The sequence below is a fragment of the Gopherus evgoodei genome, chromosome 1 (assembly GCF_007399415.2).
Source record: "Gopherus evgoodei ecotype Sinaloan lineage chromosome 1, rGopEvg1_v1.p, whole genome shotgun sequence".
In the NCBI taxonomy this organism is placed as follows: domain Eukaryota; kingdom Metazoa; phylum Chordata; order Testudines; family Testudinidae; genus Gopherus; species Gopherus evgoodei.
Window position 1 is genome coordinate 11,716,141 of NC_044322.1, and position 16,625 is coordinate 11,732,765.

The 16,625-nt window shown below is 48.0% G+C and overlaps 1 protein-coding gene across 3 annotated transcripts in view; it reads right to left on the reverse strand.

Moving 5' to 3' along the window:
- GAB2 (GRB2 associated binding protein 2) overlaps positions 1-16,625 on the reverse strand; it is a 188,594-nt gene that overhangs the window by 9,607 nt on the left and 162,362 nt on the right. For all 3 annotated transcript variants that reach the window (XM_030558261.1, XM_030558281.1, XM_030558270.1), the window contains exons 4-6: positions 3,568-4,154; positions 2,439-2,533; positions 28-310 (exon numbers count right to left, since the gene is read on the reverse strand). In XM_030558261.1, coding sequence (XP_030414121.1) covers positions 28-310; positions 2,439-2,533; positions 3,568-4,154 — 965 coding nt within the window. The remainder of the gene's footprint in view (positions 1-27; positions 311-2,438; positions 2,534-3,567; positions 4,155-16,625) is intronic.

Below are 16,625 nucleotides of genomic sequence, written 5' to 3' on the forward strand. Positions count from 1 at the left end.
TGTTTCTGTCCAAGGAACTGGTCTTACCTTTCCGGTCGGGTTTGAGGTTGCGGTTGACCGGTGGGGGCTGGATTTCACTCAGCCGCCTGTGGCACTGGGAAATGGCTCCTCCTTTATGGACTGGGAGGGTCGTCGAGGACAATCCCAGGAGGTCAAAGTGGTGCGGACCAGGGCTCATGGGGATGTAGAGATTCTGGGGATTGTCATTGGTTTTCTCCATGTTCAGCAGGGACGAGGAGCCTGGGTTCATTGGGACATAATTGTCCTCAGAGTCAGCACTGTGGGAGCGAGCCACTGCGGCTCTGGCTTGCTGGAAAGCACAGGGGAGGTCAAGGGTCAAGAAGATATTTAGTGAGGTATGGAATACAAGTAGCAGTGTTCAGAGTTACTAGACCCCAGGGTGTAATCCCTCCCTAGCACAGTGAGCAGACATTTACTGTGAGATGGGTTCAAAGCTGCCAAATCCACATCAGCCATTGGATCTGAACAACAAACAGTTCCCAGTTCAGGGGAGTTCTGGTGCTGATCCTCAACCTCACTTTGCTCCCATTCAGCTGTAATTTCTGGGCTAGCCTTTACTGCTACAGAGAGGCAGAGTTACCTTTAATATTACAATTGATTTCCAGCATTGCCTAAGGTGTGCTAGGCACTTTCCAAACAGGGAAAGAGGAAACAATCGTTGCCCCAAGGAGCTGACAGTTCCTGTCCTCCTTAGCAGCTGTCTTTGCCCGACCCAAGTGCTCCGTAGCACCTGTCAGCTTTCCTCCAGCTCCTGGTTTTAATAATCCCCCTGTGCTAGTTTCCACTTGGGTTAAGGTGAAGCCCATCCCTTTGGTATCAGGTCTCCTCCTTTCCTTAAGGTATCTCCAATAAATGCAAACCTCCCTCTTCAACATCTTCTCATCCTCGCGTTAAGACCCTGATGGTTCCCTGACTAGCTGGCCCAGGTGTGGCCCAGCACCCACATTTAGCTTCCAAGACCTCCTTCCTACACCTCCCTATGTCATTTGTACCAATATATATCACAACCACAGGATCTTCCCCAGCACTCTGTGGAAGTTTGTCTAGATGTCCATTGAGACCCAACTTCAGAGCTAGTAGAGAAGTAAACAAGACCACCCCACCACATTTCCAATTATCAGTATTTCTAGTGACCATGTCTCCAACCACAACTCTATCCAGTCTCCGGATGTGACCTCAGTACGTGAGGAATGATCAATTTCCTCTACCTCTCCTGGAAGGCAGGTCCCATCCATTGGCTCCTCCACTCTACCTTAGCCACCTCCCATCGTGACACTGGCTCCCTCACAGGGATGGTCAGGACAGCCTGCTGTGAGGTGGACTGGCTTTACAATGTCCCTATAAAGTCCTGCAAATAACTCTGCCTCTCAATATGTCCGTTAGTCTATAAGGTGCCACAGGACTCTTTGTCGCTTTTTACAGAACCAGACTAACATGACTACCCCACTGATGCAAACTTTAGACTGAACTGAACCTTCTCGGAAGTTAGAAAATACTTCAGCTAACTCTGTTTCTCATGCATCTCTGCATGTCCTGACTCCAGCTGTGATAGAAATGCAGAGTGAAAGGCTGGTTTAATGGTATTTCCAGTTCAAAAGGAAGCAGGAAATATCAGAATTCTCATGATAGAGTCTGTGCTGGCAACATTTCCAGCCTAGCTCTGCAGAATCATAGATTTAGATTCATAGATTAGATTTCCAGAAAAGGCCATTAAATCAACTGGTCTGACCCCCTGTATATATCACAGGCCCTTAAATTTCACTGTTACCCCTGCATAACTTGTGTTTGGCTAAAACATGTCTTCCATTAAGGCATCCAGTATTGACCTGAAGACATCAAGAGATGGAGAAACTTCCCTTCGTAGTTTGGTCCAATGGTTAAAATGCAGGATGTTGCAACAAGCATCCAATCTCTTTGATGCTTCTTTGAGATGAAGCACCAGTCAGATACGGTTTGTGTAAGCATCCAAATCAAATCTCAGTTCTGAATGGTATGAGCTTATCTAGCTATTAGGAAACAACTGTTAAGGTGGTCATCACCAGGGTTGAACCAGAGACTTCCAGGGCTCCAGCATGAGTTGACAGACAAAGGCTTCAATTCTGCTTTCACTGAAGTTAAAGCAAAACTTCCATTGAGTCAAGCCCCAGGTCTCCATGGTGGTAGCTGTAGCAGATTCACAGTGACATTTTCAGTAAGGCACGAAATTCTACACTTGCCATGGAAGGCATGACCTAGCATGTATGTTGTATGGCATCCTCCCTGCGGATACAGGTGCTGGTCAGAATTGTACCACAGGCAAAACCGGTCCTGGGGCATAGAATGTGTGTGCTGCATACATGGATGGCAGACTCCCTTCCTGTGTGGCTGAGGGGGACATGACACACACTGACAAGTGGGTGATAGTAGCATCAGCTTACCAGATATGAGTTGAACCCATCATTCACAGAGTCTGCTGACTGAACTGTGTTGCTGCCACCATGCTGGGGATATTCGTAAGTCTCACAAGAAGAAGCTGAAACACAAATCATGGATTCACAATGCACACAGTGCCTGTTTGCGACTCCTCTAGTTCTAATAGTGCCTCAACACATGTAGCCCTCAACAGCTCACCTTTAACTATGCTATACAGTAAATGATGTGTGTTTAGGTTAGCAGAGCATGGGTAGCTGGGCAAGGAGTTCTGAAACTGTATAAATCTTCTCTCTTTTTTTTCTATCCCATCTCAGACAGCTCGGTCTAACTACTCCACAGCCATTTTATTCATTTATCCTCACTGACGGCTAGTGAGGGTGGTAACAGCATTTGGCTGCAGCTGACCTAGCTCAGTCTGGAATGGGGGTCCTGGAGGGAAAGGTCTCACCTTACATTAACTATTCTCCTCAGCCAGTTAGTTCCTTGCGGCTTTACAATTAACATTTTAAAAGTGCATGGTCATGTGTGTGTCCAGCTGGAGATGGCCCGACTCTGATTTTCAGAGGTGCTGAAAAACCACAGCTCCAGTCAAAGTCAACAGGAGCTGCAGCTGCTCTGGAGCGATGAAAATCAGGCCTGGAGGGCACTGAAAATTACCTTTAGTTGTCTCAGGTTGGGCGCCCAAACTTTGAGGCTTCCAAAATCAGTGGCAATTTTTGAAAACTTTGGCCATAAATTGAATTAAAAGTCAAATGTACCGGCAGGAGTTGCAAAAACTATGAATGGCGGCGTTTTGATCTAGATCTGAACTTTCCCAATGTTTGGGGGTGACTGAATCTGGGGTTTTGGGTCAGCCCTTTATACAGACAAGCACCAACAGCAGAATTTGGACATACCCAAAAATTCAGGGGTGTTCATATACGCCACAAGCCCATCCCCTGAATATGTAGCACTGGCTCCTCAGTTCAAATAAACCAGTGCAGCTCCATTGATTTCGGCTGATTTACACAGGCTGAGCATCTGGTCCCATGTCTCTCTAATGAAGTCAGCATCTTCGGCTGTACTGTCCAACTTGATATCTGTGGAAAAGACGCCTTGCCCCACCACACCCCCCCATTTAAATGTAACACTTACCTCGATGTAGTCTGCTGTTCTCCACAGCTGGTAACGTGTTCCTCCTGGGAATGGTAGCCGCCACGGAGACCATACCTAGGCTTTCACCATTCGAAGGGTGCTGCTGGGGGCTGCCCCACTGTGACTCCATCTGCCCTGGTTTAGGGGGCCGGGGTGGGGGAGCAGCGGGTGAATCACTGGAGGCCACGGCCAGTGTGTTGTGGTTCTTGTCCAGCGTGAATGTCCTTGGGATCTGGTATACGGAGTGAGGGGTGACGGGGATGTCATAGGAGTCCATGGAGAGCTCCCCAAACTCTTTGCACAGGGTGTTGTTGGGAGTCTTAAAGGTATAGACCTCCTCGTTATCCGTGTCAGAACCCGTGAGGCTGGCTTTGGTGTGAGTGTAAGAGCCAAAGCTCCGCGGGAGGTCATAGGCACTGTCCCTGAGCGCCGAATTGTGTCTGCTGGGCTTTGGCAAGCTGTAGAATCCATGGACTTGCCCGCCGACCCCGTTCACACAGTGTCCATTGCCCTGGGAGAGCTTCTGAACGGCTGTGTCACTCCTCATGAAGAACGAGGTCCTTGTGGCTTGGGAGAAACTGGCGCTCCTAGGAAAGAGGAGAGAGTGTGGCTTAGCTTTCTGAGGCAGGGTGGTCAATGGCTACAGCAGGGGTCTGGGAGTCAGGAGAGCCACTGACTAGCTGGGTGACCATGGGCAAGTCACATGCTACACTCCCTGTGCCTCCAGCGCTGCCCAGAGGATTCAGGGGGCCTGGGGCAAAGCAATTTTGGGGGCCCCTTCCATAAAAAAAGTTGCAATACCATAGAATACTATATTTTGTGGGGGCCCCTATGGGGCCCAGGGCCTGAGGCAAATTTCTCCACTTGCCCCCCTCCCCTCTGGATGGCCTTGTGTGCCTCCCCAGCCTGTACAAGTGGATAAAGACACCTGCCTCACTTGGCTCCACCACAGAGCGAAATCCCCTGAGGGGAAACCTGGGGGCAGCAACAGGAGGGAAGGAGGAAGGGAATTCAGAGGCACAGAGCTTTCAGGGTTAACTTGGGATCTGAGTTGTAGGGGGGTCAGACCTCTGGCTGTGTACTAGGTTGGGCAAACGCCACCTCCCTGATGGTATGATTCAAAGCCCTTCCCTGTGGAAGGAATGACTTGGTTGTGACAGAATGCACTCCTGTGTTCACACTCTTTTGTTATCATTTTTGTACAAAGTATGCCTTGTGAGGTACCATTGGAAAACTCATAATTTGTGGGTCAGTATTGTCCTGATAAAATATGTGGGGCAACATTGTATGTGAAGTTATAAGATTTCCCTCTGTGATGTTATTAACCTATGTTCCAAACCCCACCCAAACAGAAGTTGGCAAACAGGTCTGTCCGAAAAGAAAGGAAAGTATGCTTCGCTTAATCTGCATTTAAGCAGTAAACAGAGTAATCAAACAGGGAGGGAAAACAAAGGAAGTTCAAACACATGGAAAAAAAACCCAGCAGGGAACATCCTTCCACATAGATTCTGTGTCTCTTGGGTCTCAGCTGGAAATGTTTTTCAAGAGAGGGTCTAAACCTATAAAAAGGGACAGGACACTCCCCGCCAGCACCTGTCTCTCTCTCTCTCTCCCTGTCCAGTGCATTCACTGCACCTGAAGAGACAAAGGAAGCAGCTGTTGGACTCCAGGGGAGAGGTCCTGACGTAAAGAGTTTGGGCAGTAAGCCTGCTGAAATCATGAGGTGAGAAAACTTTGCTTTGAATCTAATATAGTTTCTTAACTTAAGCATTAGGAGGAGTTTTATCTTTATTTTTCCTGTAACCATTTCTGATTTTTATGCCTCATTACATGCACTCTCTTAAAATTTCTCTCTTTGTAGTTGATAAACTTCTTTTATTGTTTTATCTAATCCATTGTGTTTAATTTGAAATATCTGGGTCACTCCCTTTGGGGTAACAGGCTGTGTTCCCTCTAAGGTGCGTGCCTGTGTGGCCGCACAGAAGTCCATCAAGGGCTGCACACCAGCAGCGCTGGCACGCAGGATGTGTAGGATGGGTGGGGGCAGTGGGTGTGGTGGGGGTGGTGGTTATGGGGGTTTGGAGGACCTTAGGGCATGCAGGGCATCCTGACCCTAGCCCTGTCTGTGGCGGGGATGAGAGAGATATCTCTCTCCCAGACCGAACTCTGCCGCTGCAGCGGGGACGGGAGAGATGTCTCTCTCCCAACTCTGGGGCTGGAGGAGTCCTCTCTCACTCTGCTGCAACCCCAGAGCTGGGGGAGCCTTGTGAGTCAAGAGACTTGGCTCTTTCCCCAGCTCAGCCATTAAGTTTCTGTGAGGCCTTGGGAAGTCACCTCCGCCGCCACACCCACTGCCCCCACATTGTGCCTCAGTTTCCCCATGGGAATAATGATCTTGACCTTCCTCTGTAAAACACTTTGAGATTTATAAATGAAAAGCACTAAATATGGCTGGCTTTTAGATTTGTGTTTTTAAAGAAAATTACCAAAACTAGGACTCCTGGAAATATTTTTGTGACTGTTTTCGTCGGATTTCCAATGGCAACAATTCCCTGTTGTGGATTTAAACCTCCCCTACCAGTGTTTGCAAAGCTTTTTGTGGGCAGGAGGACAGGTGGTTTATTTAGGGGGGTGATGCTGCAAAGTATTACTCCTGTAGCTGTTACTCATGTGAGTCGCCTCATGGAAAGAAGTGGGAGAAGTTCATGTGAAGTGAAAGTTTGCCTGAGCCCATTGTTTGTAAAGTGCTGTGTAAATTTACAGAGCCGTGTGTGTTAATAACGGAGACATTGGAACACTGTATGTGTGCATGAGAATCTGAAGGTGAACTTTACTGTGCTACTTTAATCGTCCAAGATAATCCAGTGTAAAAATGTAAATGACATGAAGATTGAACAGTCTATAGGACTTTTAAAGTGCTTTGTATTGTTAATACAAGAGGATGGTAGTAAGGGGAATTTGTATTCTTAAAAATTATATTGAGCCTTAGTGTCCTGATTTAAAAAGAAACATTTACTTTGATTTCGAATATTGTGGTATTATATTTTACATTCAGATGAGACCTTTACAGATGAAGCCCTGTCTGAACATTAAATATCTCAAGCATTTTGCATAAGAGAAAAATATTCTTCCTATCCAAAATTCCCCTTCTCTTTCCAGACTACTGCACAGTGCTCTCTGTGCTGTTGGCCTAGCTAGCTGCTGACTTTCCTCCCCAGAGGTAGCTGCATTTCAGCATTTATATGTCTATTTTGTGAAGCATGTACTGATCCTTGTGGAAGGAGGCGTAGGAATGAACAGATAGGTACTGCAGACATCACCTGAAGACAGACCTTCCCTAAGACCCAGCTAGGTGCTAGTAGTAGGATGTTGTGAGCTCTTGGTGGGATAAAGGCTGCCATGAAAGTACAGCAGTGATGGCGCACATCTGCACATAACAAAATTCATTCTGCATATGGATGGAAAAAATTAGAGGGAACATTGGTACCAAGTTGCGTGCATATTATTCCCTTAAAGCAGTGTTTCCCAAACTCGGGACGCTAAAGCCCCTGGCAGGCCGGGCCGGTTTGTTTACTTGCCGCGTCAGCAGGTCCAGCCGATCGCGGCTCCCACTGGCCACGGTTCGCTGCTCCAGGCAGCTCCCATCGGACAGGACCAGTAAACTGTGGCCATTGGGAGCCGCGATCGGCCAGACCTGCAGATGTGGCAGGTAAACAAACCAGCCCGGCCTGCCAGGGTCTTTCCCTAAACAAGCAGCATCCCAAGTTTGGAAAACACTGCTTTAAAGGAATAATGGACTTAATATATTTGTATGGTCCAGGATGGGCTCAGCAGTACACGATATACATTTCTGGGGGAAGATCAGGGGCTGGGGGTGTGTTGAGGTCACTCTACAGCATAACCCAGGCTGGTAGGAGTCAAGGTGTGGCTGGCTGGCTGGCTGCAGCACACACAGACATCGCTGGGAGTGACTTGCATGCTGGAGGCTATTTGTGAGCAGTCCAGGCTGGAGGCTACAGCAGCAAGGCATGGTAAAGGGAACCCCAGGTTAGAGGGCAGGGGTGATGCATTAGTCTGGAGTGTACCCTGGTATGTTACAATGGTCCAGTATCATTGTTTGGTAGCTGCTAGTACCCCTGCATCTTGTCGCAGAAGCACTGGCCCATTTCCCTGCTTCTCTTTAATAATGTAACATTGGCCTGATGTTCTCATAGCATTATGCAGGGTTCCAGTCCTACGCCAATGGCAGCAGCACAGATAAAACCCAGCCCACTCTAAATATTCCAGGGGGGTTGTCTTAATTGCAGGCCCTTGCAGAAGCCAAAGCACAGCCCTTAACCTCTGCCTTTCTAGCAGCACGTAGCCTGCCTGGGATGCCCACTGGCTCTGATGGGTGCATGGAGCAGCTACACAACTGGGCCTTAGCTCAGCTAGATCAGTCCCTTAATTCAATTAGTAATGCAGAAGGGCAACTTTTGCATCTTTCCTTAAAATACTCTTCCACCTGCAAACAGCCTCTGCCGCCTTCTCACCATCTGTTGCTCTCCCTCACCTATACGTGCTTATGTTTATTTTGTATAACTTAGATGGAAAGCTCTTGAAAGCAAGATGCCTTTAGCTGGGCTTGCAAAGCACTGTGTCAATCTGCAGTGCTATAGACATTGGTGTTCAAAATAATACCAACACACAAGCAAATCTAGTGGGCATAGAGGACTGCTTGGTTGTTGCTGCGCTATGTTGCGCTGCATGCTATGGTCATGCTGAATATCAGGTAGACTTCCAACCCTTCTGCTCCTTGGATTTCAGTGGCCCATTTCTGTATAACTTGGTGGCAGGACAAACAAGGGTTGCATGCAACAAATATAACAAATATCTGCAGGGTGGAACCCCAAAGAAGGAGAGGATTTATTTAGGGTGATCCAAGAGGGGGCAACTAGAAGAAAAGGGATGAAATTTGGCAAAGGCAAATATAGGCTGGAGACAGAGAAACATAACCCGCCTGGTCGCTAGGATGCAGATGATATACAAAGAGAATGGCTGGAAGTCCCATCACCTGTGACAATCCATGCTGGAGACAGAACAGCTGATCCATACATCCAGGTGCTTATGGGGTTGTAACTGGGTGCTGCGGGCTTGAGATGCTTCTGTCATCACCACACACTATCAGTTTAAGCTGCACAGGTGTCAGCACTAGAGCTAGACAAAACTTTCACAACATCACACCAAACCAAGGGGAAAGCTGATAGCGCCCCCTATAGGTAAAAACAACGAGGTGTCCTTGTGGCACCTTAGAGACTAATAAATTCATTTGCCACTTCTAGGCCTGGTCCACACTACGAGTTTATACAGAATTTAGCAGCGTTAAACCGAATTAACCCTGCATCCATCCACACAGCGAAGCCCTTTATATCGATATAAAAGGCTCTTAATACCAATATCTGTACTCCTCCCCGACGAGGGGAGTAGCACTGAAGTCGATATTGCCATGTCGGATTAGAGTTAGTGTGGCCGCAATTCGACGGTATTGGCCTCCGTGAGCTATCCCACAGTGCACCATTGTGACCGCTCTGGACAGCAATCTGGACTCAGATGCACCAGCCAGGTAGACAGGAAAAGCCCCACGAACTTTTGAATTTCATTTCCTGTTTGCCCAGCATGGAGAGCTGATCAGCACAGGTGACCACACAGAGCTCATCAGCACAGGTAACTAAGCAGTCTGAGAATCGAAAAAGAGCTCCAGCACGGACCGCACAGGAGGTACTCGATCTGATTGCTATATGGGGAGAGGATTCCATGCTGATAGAACTCCATTCCAAAAGACGAAATGAAAAGACATTTGAAGAAGCCTTTGCAGAAGGTTTCTGGGCAGGGCAGCCTTATTCCGTCCTCCATGGTAGGACACTTGACCACGCCATGCATGTAGCAAGTAATCTGGTATCATTGCATGACAAAGCCTAGCAGCGTATGGTCCTGGTGTTTGCTGGCATTCAAGCAACATCCATTCTTTATCTCGTTGTGTTATCCTCAGGAGAGTGATATCGTTCATGGTAACCTGGTTGAAATATGGGAATTTAATTAAGAGGACAGAGATGGCCATTCCTACTGGACTATTTGCCTGTGGCTGAAAAGAAATCCTTCCCTGCAGTTAGCCAAGCAGGGGGAGGAGGGGAGGGTGCTTGGCGCTGAGCTTTTTTGCGTTTGGCTAGCAGGGATCTTCCCTGCTACCAGCCACGCGGTGGGCAGGGGGGAAGCGATCATTCCAGAGAATTGGATGGTGGGAGGTGATTTCTGCTGCTGCACGTTAACAGGAAAGAAGCAGCACTCAACGGGCTTTGCTTGGTATTTGGGAAAGGAGGGTGCTGGATACGTGAAGGCTGAAGAACCTGAAAGACAATGGCTTACCATGGCCGCATGCAAGCCGAATTCTGCTGCCCGGACCAGTGTCTGTGATCTCTAACACCAAAGCCGCAGGCACTCAATATTAAGATGCAAAATGCGACCTTGTACTGAAATCACATATGCTATGTAAGGTGAATAGTGTTGTTCACCGTGAAAGAGTATAACCATTGTTTTGTAATATGTATCTTTTAAAATACTTCTCTCCCTTTTTTCCCTCCCTCCTCCAGCTGCAAATTTTTCAAGCCTCCCTCCTCTGTCCCGAAGGCTTTCTCAGATAAGGCGGCAGAAAAAGAAGACGCGAGACGAAATGTTCTTGGAAATCATGGAAGTGACCCGCAATAAAAGAGCTCATCTGAATGAGTGGAAGGATGTGGTATCAAAGTACAGGAAAGATGCCCGTGACTGTGAGGACAGGAGGGACGAACATGAGGACAGGAGGGATGAACGTGAGGAGAGGAGAGATGCTTGAGATGAGAGGAGAGACGCTCGAGATGAGAGGTGGCAGCAGGAAGATCAGCAGTGGCGGGATGCAATGCTGGGGCTGCTGCGTGATCAAACTGACATGCTCCAGTGTCTGGTGGAGCTTCAGGAACGGCAGCAGGATCACAGAGTGCCGCTGCAGCCCCTGTATAACCACCTCTCTCTTCCCCAAGTTCCATAGCCTCCTCACCCAGATGTGTAAGAACGCATGGGGGGAGGCTCCGTGCACCCGCCCACTCCACCCCTGAGGACAGCCCAACCAAAAGGCTGTTATTATTTTGAAATTTTTTTAGTGGCCTTTTCCTTCCCTCCTATCCTCCTCCCAAACCCCACCCGGGCTACCTTGTCAGTTCTCTCCCTCTTTTTATAATCAGTTAATAAAGAATACATGATTTTTAAACGAGAGTGACTTTATTTCCTTAGAAAGCAAGCTGTGATCGAAGGGGGAGGGTGGGTTGCTTACGGGAAATGAATCAATCAAGGGGGCAGGTTTTCATCAAGGAGAAACAAACACAACAGTCACACCGTACCCTGGCCCGTGTTGAAACTCATTTTCAAGGCTTCTCTGATGCGCACTGCTTCCTGGTGTGCTCTTCTAATCGCCCTGGTGTCTGGCTGCGCGTAATCAGCAACCAGGTGATTTGCCTCAGCCTCCCACCCCGCCATAAAGGTCTCCCCCTTACTCTCACAGAGATTGTGGAGCACACAGCAAGCAGCAATAACAAAGGGGACATTGGTTTGGCTGAGGTCTGAGCGAGTCAGTAATGTGCGCCAGCGCGCCTTTAAATGGCCAAATGCACATTCTACCACCATTCTGCACTTGCTCAGCCTGTAGTTGAACTGCTCCTGACTACTGTCCAGGCTGCCTGTGTATGGCTTCATGAGCCATGGCATCAAGGGGTAGGCTGGGTCCCCCAGGAGAACTACAGGCATTTCAACATCTCCAACTGTTATTTTCTGGTCTGGGAAGTAATTCCCTTGCTGAAGCCGTTTAAACGGAGTAGTGTTCCTGAGGAAGCGGGCGTCATGAACCCTTCCTGGCCATCCCACGTGGATGTCGGTGAAATGTCCCTTGTGATCCACCAGTGCTTGCAGCACCATTGAAAAGTACCCCTTGCGGTTTATGTACTGGCTGCCCTGGTGCTCCGGTGCCAAGAGAGGGATATGGGTTCCATCTATCGCCCCCCACAGTTAGGGAATCCCATTGCAGCAAAGCCATCCACTATGACCTGCACATTTCCCAAAGTCACAACCTTTCGTAGCAGCAGCTTAGTGATTGCTTTGGCTACTTGCATCACAGCAGCCCCCACAGTAGATTTGCCCACTCCAAAGTCACAAAGTTCCATGAAAATGACCTTACGCATGCGAAAGTTTCGCAGCTACTGGGAATCGTCCCACACCTGCAACACTATGAGGTCACACCAGTCTGTGCTTGTTTCCCGGGCCCAAAATCAGCGTTCAATGGCTAGAACTTGCCCCATTACCAGCATGATCTCCAATGTGCTGGGGCCCGCGGTTTGAGAGAATTCTGTGTCCATGTCCTCATCACTCTCGTCGCCGCTCTGCCGTAGCCGCCTCCTCCGTGCCTGATTTTGCAGGTCCTGGTTCAGCACAGACTGCTCGAGAATGTGCAAGGTGCTTACAACGACCATGATTGCTGTCTTGAGCTGAGCAGGGTCCATGCTTGCTGTGCTATGGCGTCTGCACAGTTCACCCAGGAGAAAAGACGCAAAACGTTTGTCTGCCGCTGCTTTCACGGAAGGAGGGATGAGGCTGTACCCAGAACCACCAGCGACAATGTTTTTTGCCCCATCACGTACTGGGATATCAACCCAGAATTCCAGTGGGCGGGGGAGATTGCAGGAACTATGGGATAGCTATGGGATAGCTACCCACAGTGCAAGGCTCCAGAAATCGATGCTAGCCTCGGTACATGGACGCTCACCACCAACTTAATGTGCTTAGTGTGGCCGCAGGTACTCGACTTTATACAATCTGTTTTACAAAACTGGTTTCTGTAAAATCAGAATAATCCCGTAGTGTAGACATACCCTAAGTCTGTTATTGAGTTCCCAGGGAAATTGAAGTGCTGTCCTACTGGTTTTTGAATGTTATGATTCCTGATGTCAGGTTTGTGTCCATTTATTCTTTTGCGTAGAGACTGTCCAGTTTGGCCAATGTACATGGCAGAGGGGCATTGCTGGCACATGATGGCATATATCACATTGGTAGATGTGCAGGTGAACAAGCCCTTGATGGTGTGGCTGATGTGGTTGGGTCCTATGATGGTGTCCCTTGAATGGATATGCGGACAGAGCTGGCAACGGGGTTTATTGCAGGGGTTGGTTCCTGGGTTAGTGTTTCTGTTGTGTGGTGTGTAGTTGTTGTATGCCCAAATAAATTTGTTAGTCTCAAGGACTCCTCATTGTTTTTACTGATTCAGACTAACACAGTTACCGCTCTGAAACCTGTCACCTATACGTAAGATCATCCAAAGCTTTCCACTATAAAATCCTATTCGCAGTTGCTTATAACTTCAGTGAACTAAGAGCTGGACTCTCCTGTGCTTTCAGCACTTGCCTGTGTGGGCACTCTTAATTTATTTATCCCTTCACATAACCCAAGAACCATGGGTCACCCAATGAAATTAATAGGTAGCAGGTTTAAAACAAACAAAAGTAAGTATTACTTCACACAACACAGTCAATCTGTGGAACTCCTTGCCAGGGGATATTGTGAACACCAAAAATATAACTGGGTTCAAAAAAGAATTAGATAAGTTCATGGAGGATAGGTCCAACAATAACTATTAGCCAAGTTATTCCGATGGTTAGGAAAGATAGAAAATGTGGCAAAAGACCACCTTGGCTTACCCTTGAGATCTTGCGTGACCTACAAAATAAAAAGGCGTCATATAAAAAATGGAAACTAGGTCAGATCACGAAGGATGAATATAGGCAAATAACACAGGAATGCAGAGGCAAGATTAGAAAAGCAAAGGCACAAAATGAACTCAAACTAGCTATGGGAATAAAGGGAAACAAGAAGACTTTTTATCAATACATTAGAAGCAAGAGGAAGACTAAGGACAGGGTAGGCCCACTGCTCAATGAGGAGGGGGTAACAGTAACGGGAGACTTGGAAATGGCAGAGATGCTTAATGACTTCTTTGTTTCGGTCTTCACTGAGAAGTCTGAAGGAATGTCTAGTATAGTGAATGCTTACGGGAAGAGGGTAGGTTTAGAAGAGAAAATAAGGAAAGAGCAAGTAAAAAATCACTTAGAAAAGTTAGATGCCTGCAAGTCACCAGGGCCTGATGAAATGCATCCTAGAATACTCAAGGAGTTAATGGAAGAGGTATCTGAGCCTCTGGGAAATCATGGGAGACGAGGGAGATTCCAGAAGACTGGAAGGGGGCAAATATAGTGCCCATCTATAAAAAGGGAAATAAAAACAACCCAGGAAACTACAGACCAGTTAGTTTAACTTCTGTGCCAGGGAAGATAATGGAGCAGGTAATCAAAGAAATCATCTGCAAACACTTGGAAGGTGGTAAGGTGATAGGGAATAGCCAGCATGGATTTGTAAAGAACAAATCGTGTCAAACTAATCTGATAGCGTTCTTTGATAGGATAACGAGCCTTGTGGATAAGGGAGAAGCGGTGGATGTGATATACCTAGACTTTAGTAAGGCATTTGATACGGTCTCGCATGATATTCTTATAGATAAGCTAGGAAAGTATAATTTAGATGGGGCTACTATAAGGTGGGTGCATAACTGGCTGGATAACCGTACTCAGAGAGTAGTTGTTAATGGCTCCCAATCCTGCTGGAAAGGTATAACAAGTGGGGTTCCGCAGGGGTCTGTTTTGGGACCGGTTCTGTTCAATATCTTCATCAACGATTTAGATGTTGGCATAGAAAGTACGCTTATTAAGTTTGCGGACGATACCAAACTGGGAGGGATTGCAACTGCTCTGGAGGACAGGGTCAAAATTCAAAATGATCTGGACAAATTGGAGAAATGGTCTGAGGTAAACAGGATGAAGTTCAATAAAGATAAATGCAAAGTGCTCCACTTAGGAAGGAACAATCAGTTTCACACATACAGAATGGGAAGAGACTGTCTAGGAAGGAGTATGGCAGAAAGAGATCTAGGGGTCATAGTGGACCACAAGCTTAACATGAGTCAACAGTGTGATACTGTTGCAAAAAAAGCAAACATGATTCTGGATGCATTAACAGGTGTGTTGTAAACAAGACACGAGAAGTCATTCTTCCGCTTTACTCTGCGCTGGTTAGGCCTCAACTGGAGTATTGTGTCCAGTTCTGGGCACCGCATTTCAAGAAAGATGTGGAGAAATTGGAGAGGGTCCAGAGAAGAGCAACAAGAATGATTAAAGGTCTTGAGAACATGACCTATGAAGGAAGGCTGAAGGAATTGGGTTGTTTAGTTTGGAAAAGAGAAGACTGAGAGGGGACATGATAGCAGTTTTCAGGTATCTAAAAGGGTGTCATCAGGAGGAGGGAGAAAACTTGTTCACCTTAGCCTCCAATGATAGAACAAGAAGCAATGGGCTTAAACTGCAGCAAGGGAGATTTAGGTTGGACATTAGGAAAAAGTTCCTAACTGTTAGGGTAGTTAAACACTGGAATAGATTGCCTAGGGAAGTTGTGGAATCTCCATCGCTGGAGATATTTAAGAGTAGGTTAGATAAATGTCTATCAGGGATGGTCTAGACAGTATTTGGTCCTGCCATGAGGGCAGGGGACTGGACTCGATGACCTCTCGAGGTCCCTTCCAGTCCTAGAGTCTATGAGTCTATGAGTCTATAAGATTATCAGGGATGCAACTCCACGCTCTGGGTGTCCAAATCCTCCAACTGCCAGAAGCTGAGAGTGGAAGCCAGAGGAAGGAAACTCAATACATAGGTGCTGACTCTGTTGGTGCTCCAGGGCTGGAGAACCCACAGGAAAAAATTAGTGGGTGCTCAGCACCCACTGGCAGCAAAGCTCCCCCTGCCCTCTCCTCCGCTCCTCCTGCTCCCGAGCACGCCATGTCCCTACTCCACCTCCTCCCTCCCAGCGCTTCTTGCCCCCTCACTAACAGCTGTTTGGCGGCGCTTAGGACTTTCCAGAAGGGAGGGGGAGGAGTGGGGATGCGGCACACTCAGGGGAGGAGGTGGAGAAGAGGCAGGGTGGGTCGGGGACTTGGGGGAAGGAGATGGAATGGGGCAGGAAGTGGGTGGGGCTGGGGTGGGAAAAGGCGGGGTGGGGTGGTGACTTTGGGGAAGGAGTGGAATGGGGTGGGGCAAGGGCGGTGCAGGGGTGGGAAGAGGCAGGGCAGGGGCAAGGCCAGTGGCAGGGGGCGTCAAGCACTCACCAGGCAGAGGGGCAGTCGGCGCCTATGATTCAATAATTGCCCTGTTCATTCCTCCTGAAGCATCTGGCACTGGCTACTGTCAGAAGACAGGATCCTGGGCTAGATGGACCGTTCTTATGTAATCCTGGCATTTCCTAACTTTTCTATGCTTGACTTTTGCAACTTTAACCTTCTTTTAACAGTTTCTGTCTGCCTGTGATTATATCTATTATTTTCCTGTTATTGATACACATCGTACAGCCTTGTGTTGCATCAATAACAGAGACATTAGGAGGAAATAATATTCAGTGGCATTAAGTACAATGGTTCAAGTGGTACAGTTGCACCAGGGCCCATGAGATTATGAGGCCCTAACCAGACAGAGCAACACTCCAGCACTTCAACTGGTGCACAGCATCATAATGCTGCTCATTCAGATTTTGCCCTGCCATCCCTCCATCGGAGAGAGGGGAGACCAGACTGAATCTGAGTGGCACTATGATTGGGTGCGTGGGTGCTCAGGTTTGGTCCAGCTGTGGCCTGGCCAAATCTGAGCCAGTGGCATTGCAACTTGGCACGTGGAGTCGCAGCACCACTCATCACTCCAATTTGGCTTGTGCCATGTGAGAGCAGGGCAGACAATGGGCATTTGCGGAAAGGATGGATGGCTGGGATTGGGTGGAGCTGGCCTAGCCCACGTCAGAAGCAGGAGAGCGCACAAGGGAGGGCAAACGGGCACGCCCCTCTGTAATCGATGGGGGCACAGAACTCATCCAGCCCTGGGACCGCAGCAGGGAGAATGAGCTCCTTGGCCCTG